The sequence below is a fragment of the Cornus florida genome, unplaced genomic scaffold (genome assembly GCF_030987335.1).
Source record: "Cornus florida cultivar Cherokee Brave unplaced genomic scaffold, ASM3098733v1 CherokeeBrave_3.0.0_Hap2_Chr08, whole genome shotgun sequence".
NCBI classification, from domain to species: domain Eukaryota; kingdom Viridiplantae; phylum Streptophyta; class Magnoliopsida; order Cornales; family Cornaceae; genus Cornus; species Cornus florida.
This window is the reverse complement of record NW_026775578.1, coordinates 44,323,512-44,334,782: the sequence shown is the minus strand read 5'-3', so window position 1 is coordinate 44,334,782 and position 11,271 is coordinate 44,323,512. Positions and strand designations below refer to the sequence as shown.

Sequence of the window (11,271 nt, the reverse complement as noted above, 5' to 3'; positions counted from 1 at the left end):
CTGCAATATAGTTGGAAAGATAGTGGGTTGGTTAGATTTAATTTTTTAATGGAAACAAAAGGGTCCACAAACAAGATTTCACGGTGAATTTTCTCTCTTTACTTATCAGAAATATATATATATATACAAAAGGGTCAAAATGTGATTCAATTTTTTAAACTATATTTTTTATATATAAAAATATAATTTATTATCGTATCCTTATCATGTACCGTATTATATAAAAATATAAGATATTATCATATCCCTTGTCATGTATGTAGTTATGTTTTAAAGTTGGACTAGGATAATTAACATCCATACGCTTAGAAAAAAATCAGAATTCTCTGTTGTACCATTTTTATATATTTGCCTAAAACAACAACTTTACATTACGAAAATAGCAATTTTGAATTGATAATACAAAAAAAAAAAAATTAAAATAAATAAATTCTATAATACAAGATGATGTCATATGATGATGCATAACTATAGCATCTTCGATATACGTGTTGCATAAGGTATTGCATCTGTGCACAGAATCTCTTAATAAGAAGAGGATCAGAGTTCCTTAAAAGGGTGCCTCAATGTGTGCATATATATACACACGCGCGCGCGAATATTTGGGGCACCAAAGACTTCTCGTTCTTGCCAGGTTGTTAATACTTTCTTTCATATGGCAAGATTGAAGAATGTTTTCGTTCCAGTGTTTTCTTCAAACATAGATTTTATATTGGGTATGTCTTCTTCTTTATTAAATTTATATATTAAATTATAAATTTTACTTGTATAAAATTTCTTACATGTAGTATCAGAGCCTACATAGACTCTAATGCATAAATTTATTTTACGTAGATATTTATTAATTAGGACACGGTTACTATTGTGTCTTTATGTTTATACACAGAATTAAGAAGACAGACACGTATCACGCTATATATAATATACGTGCATATGCATATACATATACTGAAATATGATATATATGAACCAGTATTTAAAAGAATGTTTTAACGTGAATGTGTTGGACTAATATTTATGGGAGAATGATATTTTTGATTATTCATGGCACACCAACGTTACGTTTTGGTTTCTGAATGTTTATATCGGATAAAATGAATATTTCTCATTCGTGAATATTTCCTATTTCAATTTAAGTCATGTATGATTCTTTATGACAGTTGTAGGTTGAAACATACCACCCATTGAATGTACCATTGCATGCTTTCTGTTTGGGTTACAAATATTCTCAAAAGTCATAACTTTTGGAGTTCAAATTAATAGTCATCTTGATTTGGGTTTAAACCAACATACATGTGTTTTTGGGTTTAAACCAATAGACATCTCTTTTTGAATTTGAACCAACAGTCATGTCTCTGTACCTACAAAGTCATGCATATTGCATGCACCGGTATGTAGGCTTTGTGGTCTATGCACTAAGAGTTATGCACGTGGTATTCTAAAGGTGTTTTGCAATAAATTCAATTAGAGTGTGCACGATTTTACTAGAAATAATTACATGACAGACATAAGATTCATAATTTATTTTTTGTCCTGAAATTCTTTATTTTATAGCATATATAAATTTTAAGGCTTAAGATCTGATTTAGTGCTTTAATAATTTTCATAAAAATGTCATTTTTCTTAAGTTATCATCGCTAGTTGAATTTTTTATATCTTTGATGATATACATAGCATATTCAATGATTAATTTAAAGTTTCATAGCATATAAGTTTATGAAATTATACATGTTATTGAAATTATATATATAATTATGCATGTGCATCATATTATAAATTGTTACAAATTGTTGCATAATATATATATATATATATATATATATATATATATATCTTGATTCATTCAAAAAATTGAATCATATTTTGCAATTCTAAGCACAAGTGTCATTAAATTTGATTGAGTGTTTAGTCACCAAAGTGGCACACTCATGAAAATTTTAATGATATTTGTAACTAGTGGCAAAATTATTATTTTGTTTAAGTTAAATGATTGTGTTGGCGTTTAGTACTAGAGATGAGTAATGATCAAGCCCAAAGGTGGGTCATTGAATTTGTCCAACTAAGCAGATTAAAGTAATTAGTGTAGAAGACACAACTGATGATGACTCACTACGCTTAAAGGAAGATAAGTTATTATTATGTTTCTATGATTAATTAGCCTCAAAGGTGAAAAGGAGACTAACATATGATAATTTTGGCCCAAAGAAAAGATTATTACTACCTCCGTCCCATTTAAAATGTCGAACTATAAATGTGTGGCTTTAGTTATTCTCAAAGTCAGTGGGAGTAAAATTCATCTTTATGTTAAATGTAAATGATAGTTATGGCATTACATGAGATTAAACAATTTGTCTCAAATATTTGAGATGAAGTGTTGGTGAAGTTTTTTTATTGGCATTAAGTTTCACCAAAATGAATCTTGTGAAATCCTTGGATTATTACAAAGAACCTACTAAGATAGAGTTTTCAAAGTATTTGACATATAACGTTATAAAGATGAAATTGCACTTATTGTAAATGTGAGAATTTGATATTCCAATAGTTGAGAAATACCTAGAGCAATATTAGATAAAAGGAATTCCACATACCCTTGGGAACACAGGTTTTGTATATGGTTAACTTTAATATAACATATGCTAGACTAAGCAAATATTGCAGTGATCCTGGTTTGGATCTATAGTAAGCGGCAAATAAATTATAAGGTATTTGTAAATAATTAAGAATCATATCTTTATAGAAGTGGTGAAAACTGTGATACCTCTCAATTCTAGAGTCACGGTTGATTAAGTCATAGCACAGAACTAAAGGATATCAAAACAATTAGGTAATTTAACAAGCATGGAATACAAAATGAATTAAGAATAAAGAATAAAAGCGGAAAGAATACTAAATAACAAAACCCCATTAATTAATTCAATAATAATCCTCCACTAACTAAATCCTCTCATACCAGTAATTAATTAAAATTATAGCTTGGGAATCCATCATATGGACCCTTAATCCAAAATCCAACTAAAATATAAATAATATCCAACTAAAACATAAAGAAGGAAATCTTACTTAGAGTTAGAAGAGTGAGCAAACCGTCTCTACTCAGCATGAACAATCCCTAAGTCTGGAACTGACGAACACCTAAAAAAATAATGGTGGGTTAGGCCCACAAACAAGTTCTAATCTATTACATCCCAAACAGAGACTCAGAACTCATATACATCCTAATTAATTCAACAATAACTAATAGTCCATAAATATATATATATATACACACTAAAGGAACCTCACTAGATTATATGGTTACCTCAACTTGAATACTGAATAGTAGGCAACATGCAAAACACACATATAGTGGGCATGAGTACCTAGACATACCAGGACACACAACTACACTATATATAGCTACACATCCTTGGTAATATACACACCATAACTACTGATCCTGAGACTCAAGCCCATACCATGTCATATAATCATATATATAAAATCCGCTCTATCTAACCATAAAAGTAAACTATGGTATATCATCAAACTATGATGTTGACCTGACATGAATATAGGTAGGACTTAATATTTTAGTTAATCTATTCCCTTATACATGAATAGGTAGGACTTAACCTTTTTAGTTAATCATTCCCTAATATGCCCCCATTCCATAATGGTGCATTAATCCATTATACAACCATATTAATATAGTATCAAGGAACCTATCTTATAAGCTAACTCTAGGTTCACATCACATACAAACATTAATCTCATCCACAATATATAAATCAGAGATAGATTAAATACCACAACCATAAACCATTTTTATAGATCATAAGGACATCCTGATTAATTAAATCATAACTAATAATATGAAATTAATTAAACACATATAACATTATTCCATAAGTGATTTACAATTTAATAATTAAATAAAATTATTTATTAATACAATTACGTGTATTTAAAATAAATAGCACGTTACTACCAATTTAAACATTAACTTTTTTTTTTCCCCACTAAAGTGGTAAAATCGATCGACCATTAACTAGTATACAAAAGTGGTTATATTAATTAACCAAATAACCCGTTACACGTTATATTAATATTCATGCTTATGAAATAGTATATTTTACCAATATGTAACAATGCCATGTTATCCAAATACCAATAATCACTTAACCCAAAATACCACTTACAATATTAAAACAAACCAAAAACAGACAACAAAATACGCTACCTTAATAGGGAATTTTGGTCGACTGATACCCTAATTCGGTCTGCCAAAACACCCACATCAATTGACCAATGCACTCCATTGGTCAACTGAAACATACTGTTTTCTTCTTCTTCTTTGTCTCTGACAAACTTGTTGCCTTTTTTAACTCCATTAATTGTTAATGTCCTATGAACCTATCTATGTTCCAGAATTGTCCCAATAGCAATTTTACATTATATGAACATGCTTTGAACAACATAAAACATAATCTACACATCAATTTATCAAAACATGGAAATTCAACATAGCCCCATTATTAACACTCATGAACTATAACTTTCAATTTAATTCATGTAAATAAATTCAATTAAATTCCTAGAACTAATCTAGCATATATAGGTTATGAATCAAATGAGAAGAGAAGAATTAAAACTTGTCTTAAAGATTTTGATAAAAACCCTAACCTCGTTCTTCCTCTTTCTCTTCTTTTTTCTTCATTCTTTCTCTCTCTAAACTCTCTACCTTTTCCTCTAAAATATTTTACATGAATATTTTCTAGCCCCCTTTTACGAATCTTTAATTATATATTTATAAGGAATAAAATAAACCTAGTCCTTTTCCCAAACTAATTAGTCAACTTAATAAGGAAAAATAATTAAAATAAAATATTAAAAGGTAAATAAAAACATGTTAGTATATATATAATCTATATATATCCTTACTATATAAATATATAAATTTACATCAGATTATTTATTATTAATACTAATGTTATAATAATATTAATTAATAAATTACTTTCCTTATATATATATACACACACACACACACACACACATATATAACTATCCATGGGTAATTATCCATACCCATTAAACCTCCTATACAAGTAATCGATGGAACTTAATTGGTTGGTCCATTACTAATATCCATATCTATAAAATAAAATATAATATAATATAATCAACATTTAATCAATAATTTATTATAATTAAACAAACAAGTCAACTAATCATTTAATTCAAATAAAACATTTAAGCACATAATTTCAATTAATCATTTAATTCAAATAAAACATTTAAACACATAATTTCAATTAATCATTTAATCAAATAGCCAAATAATCAAGTAAATAAATAAAAATGCAATTAAAACGTTTAAAATAATACCAAAATTATCCTTTTGAAATTAGGGGTATTACAAAAAAACTGACTTTGCTGGTTGTCAAGACATTATACAAATCCACTTCAAGTATTGTTTTACTGTTATGACAAGTGATAGAAGCGGAGTTTATTTGCATGTTATAAGGCCACGTTTCATGTATTACAAAATACCGCTACAGTCTTATATTGAAGAAACAATAAGAGTTCAAGTTGGTCTAAAATATGACTGTTCATGTAAATGAGGCTTTTGGAGGAGCCTCAATGTAGTCTCATGGGATGGAGATCTCAAAAACTGTCTGTCCAGAAATGAGCTTGAAGACTTGAGGTACACTGGTATATACTTCACATAGACAAACAGCAGCCTAGGATCAGTTAATATCTCAAAAAAGTTAGATAGAGTTCGAGTCAATCATGCTTGGATGAACTTGTTCACTCAATCTTCAATTGATTTCCTGCCCCATGGTATCTTAGACCATTAACTAATGGTGGTCAAACTTGGACTAATAGCACCAAAGAAAAACCTGCCTTTTAGAATATTCAATTTCTGGGCTACAAATGACAAATTTCTAGACAATGTGCAGCAAGGTTGGCAAAAGCAAGTCCATGGCATAAAGATGTTTTGTGTAATCCAAAAACTGAGATCCCTAAAACACCCACTGAGATCACTGAACAAGAATGACTATGGGGAAATTTCATTGAAGGTTGCAACTTGTAAAGAAGAGCTATGTCAGTGTCAATTAAGCCTTGACCACAACCCTGCATATAACATGTTAAGAATCAGTGAAAAAGAAATTACAAAGAAGTATGTTTACCTCTGCTTGGCTGAAGAGATGTTCTTCAAACAGATTGCACAGATACATTAGTTAAGAGTTGGGGATCAAAATACTGCCTATTTTATGAAATGCTTATCTTCAAAGGTTAACAAAAGGAAAGTTGTTTCAATTGAGGACCAAAATTGAGAGGTCGTTCAGGGTATATATTGATTTACAGAATGAATTCCTAAGTTACTTTTAGAACCTGTTGGGGTAAAGCTACAACCACTACCCAGGTATGTCTTCTTTCTCAAACTTAATTTCCAAGTCAGTTCCTGCCAACCTTCTACCCTCACTAACTGAAATACCCACTGACTGGGAAATACAATCGTGCATTCTCTCATTCCATCCTTACAAAAGCCCTGGTCCTTATAGCTTTAACTCATGTTTTTTCACTCATGCTTGGCCTATTATTGGCCAAGATATCACAGCTGCAATTAAGGATTTTTTTGTTTCTAGGAGAATGCTTGCTGAAATAAATTGCTCATATATAGCCCTTGTTCCCAAAGTCCTAATCCCATCATTGTCAATGACTATAAACCAATATCTTGTTGTAATTTGATATATCAATGCATTTCGAAAATTATATCTACCAAACTAAGCCTGGTCTTCCTTTCAATTATAATCCCTACCCAAACTGCTTTTATGAAAAAAAAGACATATCACTTATAATATCCTACTTGCTCATGAACTACTAAATGGTTACCACAAATCATCACATCCACCTGCTGTGCTCTCAAAATTGATCTTAGAAAAGCATTTGACACTATTCATTGGCAATTTATCTTGGATGTTCTCTTCTTGTTTGGCTTTCCACATCAGTTTATCCATTGGATTACCCAGTGCATTACCACCCTATCATACTTCATTTCCCTTAATGGACAACTGTGTGGTTTCTTTGAAGGAAAAAGAGGAGTAGGACAAGGGGACCCTATCTCTCCCCAGCTGTTTGTCTTGCTATGGAAGTCCTAACCCTCTCCCTTAATATGACAATCTCACAAAACACTAATTTTAAATACCATTGGAGTGGCAGCAAACTATCAATATCTCATTTAGCATTTGCAGATGACATTATGTTGTTTTCTAATGGGGATTTATCCTCTATTGAAGTTTTACATACTGCATTGAACAATTTCCTCACAATCTCTGGACTCTCCATTAACTACTCCAAAACCCAAGCTTTCTTTGTAGGGCTGGACAGTCACACTAAGAACACCATTTCTTCTCTACTACAGTTTTTGTACACTGCCAATCCTTTACCTGGGGCTACCACTGTCCTCCTCAACTATCAATGTCATTGATTGCCAAACCTTAGTCCAGAGAATCACAGTCAGAATCAGCAATTGGACATCAAGATTTCTCTCTTATGCAGGAAGGGTTTTACTGATCAAGTCTATCCTCTTTTCCATTCAAGCTTATTGGAGACAAGCCTTTATCCTTCCCATGAAAATTATTGATCAAATCAACCAAGTTTTGAGAAGTTTTCTCTAGTCTGGGACAGACCTTAAGAAGACTAGTGTTAAGGTGGCCTGGACTGCTATTTGTAGGCCAAATTTTTTTAAGGGACTTGCATTTCCTTGCCTTGAACTCACAAATAGGGTGTCAAGTCTCAAGCATTTATGGAGGTTGTGCTCTAGGAATGATAGACTTTGGGTGGCTTAGAGGCCAAAACCATTTGGACTGTCAAAGCTTTAACCAATAGCTCAGGCTTTTGGAGGAGGCTGCTCAAGCTAAGATATATGGCTAGGGGACTTTTCACGCATAAAGTGGGAGCTGGGGACTGCACAAGTATATGGATTAACTACTGATTACCAAATGCACTCATTACACATCAGCTTGCTCTCACTGATATGAAAATTCTTCAATTGGACCCTCAAGTCAGAGTTGATAGCCTAATTTCCAATAATCAGTGGGACATCCCAAGCATATTACATTATATCCCATTCTTCCAATCTCAAGATATTAACACACAGCTACAGAGTATTCCCCTTTCATCAAATGATAACGATCAAGTTCAATGGCTCCCTAGCTCAACAAATGAATACTCTCATAAGCTTACTATGAAGTATTTCTCACTTCCTTCTCTAGTCTTTGCTTGCGACCATCTCATTTGGTTCAAGTACCATATACCCAAGCATGGTTATATTGAATGGCTGGTACTCAAGGAGAGATTGGAAACTCTTGATACTAAACCAATGTTAAAGAAACACTACACAAATGGTTGTTACTTGTGTCTTTCAGAAGGTGAATCAGTGGACCACATTTTCTTCAAATGTCAATACATCAACATTATTTGGGAATTCATTCAATATGCAGTAGGTTTCTACATCAAACCAGACAATTGGAGGGACCTAATCACTTGGTACTCATCAACATGGACTCAGAATCACTTCATTACACATAAGCTTCTTCTCTCATATGCCATCTAATTCATTTGGCAGGCGAGAAATGCAAGAGCATTTAGGAACAAATCAGCTTCAACTCATCACATTATTCACCTCATCAAAGGATGCATCAGAGCAAGGTTTGCTTCTCTCAAGCTAAGAAATGGTGTTGAATTAAGGAGGATTGGTTCCCTTGAGGCAATGCAACAGCTTTTCATTCAAGGATGCTCCTTTGCCAGTGGTCAATCATGGTTCCTCCTATGATTAAGCTTGGATTATCTTCACACTTATCCTGGTTGAGTTAGATCATACTTTGAGAGTTTACTGATACACTTTGCTAGTTTACTATACTATTCCACTATGCTGCTATGAATGCTGATGAATTGGATTATTTTGTATTCCATTTGGTTAGTTAAGGTTATAATGGATTTCTTAGAATGTAGTAGGTTTCTTTGCAAGGCCTTATAAAACTAAGTGTGGCACTGCCAAGGAAAATGTTCCTTGGGTGGTTAATGACTTATGTTGTACATATTTTTCCTTTTACAAAGCTTACCCTTTTAAGAAAAAAAAGAAAATACAAATATTTAGGTGGTTCACCTTATAGACTACATCCATGGTAAATTTGACAATATGTGAAGAACTACCAGAGATTACAAATTTTCAAGCCCCCAATCCTTCTCTCTTTTATTTTTTGTTCGGTTTTTAGTATTCTCTCAAGCCCAAATGCATTACAAATTCATAGGACCCCTTATTTACCATGTTACAACAGAGGCTAAATTCCCAGTCCATGATTAATAAGACAAATTGGGTCAAAATTTTCATAGAAAACGGATGACAACGTATGTGACTCCAGCCAAAAGAAATTAAATTTGGAGCACAACGTACTTGACAATAAATAATGGATCAACGGGTGTATATCCGCAAAATTGGGAGCCAAATACAACAGTTAAGGAGGGTTTTTTTTTTTTTTAAAGATTAACATGTGGTATCCGGAGCTTCACCCAGACTAATCCCCAAGGAACCAAGAAATGCGCCTCCCCACCAGGAGCCAGCTAAGTCTCGAAGTATTACCGCGAAAGCGTTGCCCAAACGAAATTGTTTACACCCGTTAAGAATCGAATCTTAGACTTTATACTTCATGAGGCACCAGAGCCAAGTGACCTTGCCACAGCTGGGTCAATCCCTTGGGGTTAGAAGTTAAGGAGGTTGATTTCACGGAATGCATGGTAGAGCTCCAACCGAGAAATTGAAAAACATTAAATCTTAAAAGAGGTATAAAAGTTGTTCATCTACTTCAAGGCCAGCCCAAAACGGTTTGATGGTTGTGGTGGCAAGAAATATAATATTTTTCAAACGGAAATCAAATTAACTCCTTGTTTTATTTGCTCTCTTAAAGAGGAATGAAAGAGTGTTAGTCCAATTTTCTTATTCATATTGTTCTAAAAATATATAAAAATTAATCAAGGTAGAGGAGTTCTATTAGAAAGAGCCAGAAGGGAACAAAAATTCCACAATTCGAAAGAGAAATGATGTACATAATGAAACCTTGTGCTTCTATTTCCAAATGTTCTAATTTCCGCTATACTCACATTACATAAAAGCAAATAGCCAATCTTCTCTTCAAGAGTGTGTGTTTGTGTGTGCATGTGTGCGGACATGCAAATGGGCCGTCGATCTCTATGTTCTTCATTGTAAGATGCACTGTTTCAATGTAGGATGATTGTGGGTGAAAACTTCATATTAAGAGGTACCCATCACATAATCCTCACCAATGATTGTGGGTGAAAACTTCATATTAAGAGGTACCCATCACATAATCCTCACCAAACAAGTAAATCATCCTATCTCTTCTCCATGGATCTCCTCCACTCTTCACTTCATCCTTTCCTTGACTTGGCAATAGTTTAGCTCTACACAGAGGGCAAGTTACTTGACCTTCATCGATCCAAGCATTGAGGCACTCTCTGTGAAACACATGACAACAATTGCAAAGCTCTCTAACCTCATCACCACCCTTCATGAGCTTCAAGCACACCACGCAAAGTGAATCAACTCTACGCGCTCCAGACCTTTCAAGGACACAACCAAAGTCAAGCACCGGGACTCGATCCTTGATCATTTCGGTCGTGCAGTGGACAGGGACCGGAACCAACAAAGGAGATGGACGAGATTCTGCAACAGAGCCATTGGTGTGTTTCTCAGATAATAATGCTCTATTTAGAAGAGGGATACAAGAGAGTACCACCAGGAGAATGTCTTTGAGAAGACCTAATAGAAGGTTGCACAAGGCTTGTGTAAAACAAGAAGAGCCCATTAATGCAATGTGGTTGAAGAGCTGAGAATAGGAATTGAAACATCTCAAATGAGGTGGTGGGTTTATATAGAGATTCAAGCAATTAAAGGATGGACAATACTTGACCAGTGGTCTTTGGGAAAATTAGGAGCAGTTATGTATAGAATGGTGCCACTTGTAATAAATATATATATATATATATATATATAGAATGGTGTCACTTGTAATAAATATATAGAATGGTGCCACTTGTAATATATATAATGGTGCCACTTGTAATAAATATATAGAATGGTGCCACTGGTAATAAATATATATATATATAAATATATATATATATATATATATATATATATATTTATTTATTTATTACGAGTGGCACCATTCTATACATAACTGCTCCTAATTTTCCCAAAGTCCA

At 32.9% G+C, this 11,271-nt stretch overlaps 1 protein-coding gene across 1 annotated transcript; it reads right to left on the bottom strand.

The window, feature by feature from the left end:
* Positions 1-10,352: 10,352 nt before the first annotated feature.
* On the bottom strand, positions 10,353-10,871 carry LOC132270152 (E3 ubiquitin-protein ligase RHA2B-like). The gene has a single exon (XM_059771353.1). It carries the CDS (start codon positions 10,869-10,871, stop codon positions 10,353-10,355), a length of 519 nt encoding a protein of 172 aa, XP_059627336.1.
* Between the last annotated feature and the right edge of the window lie 400 nt (positions 10,872-11,271).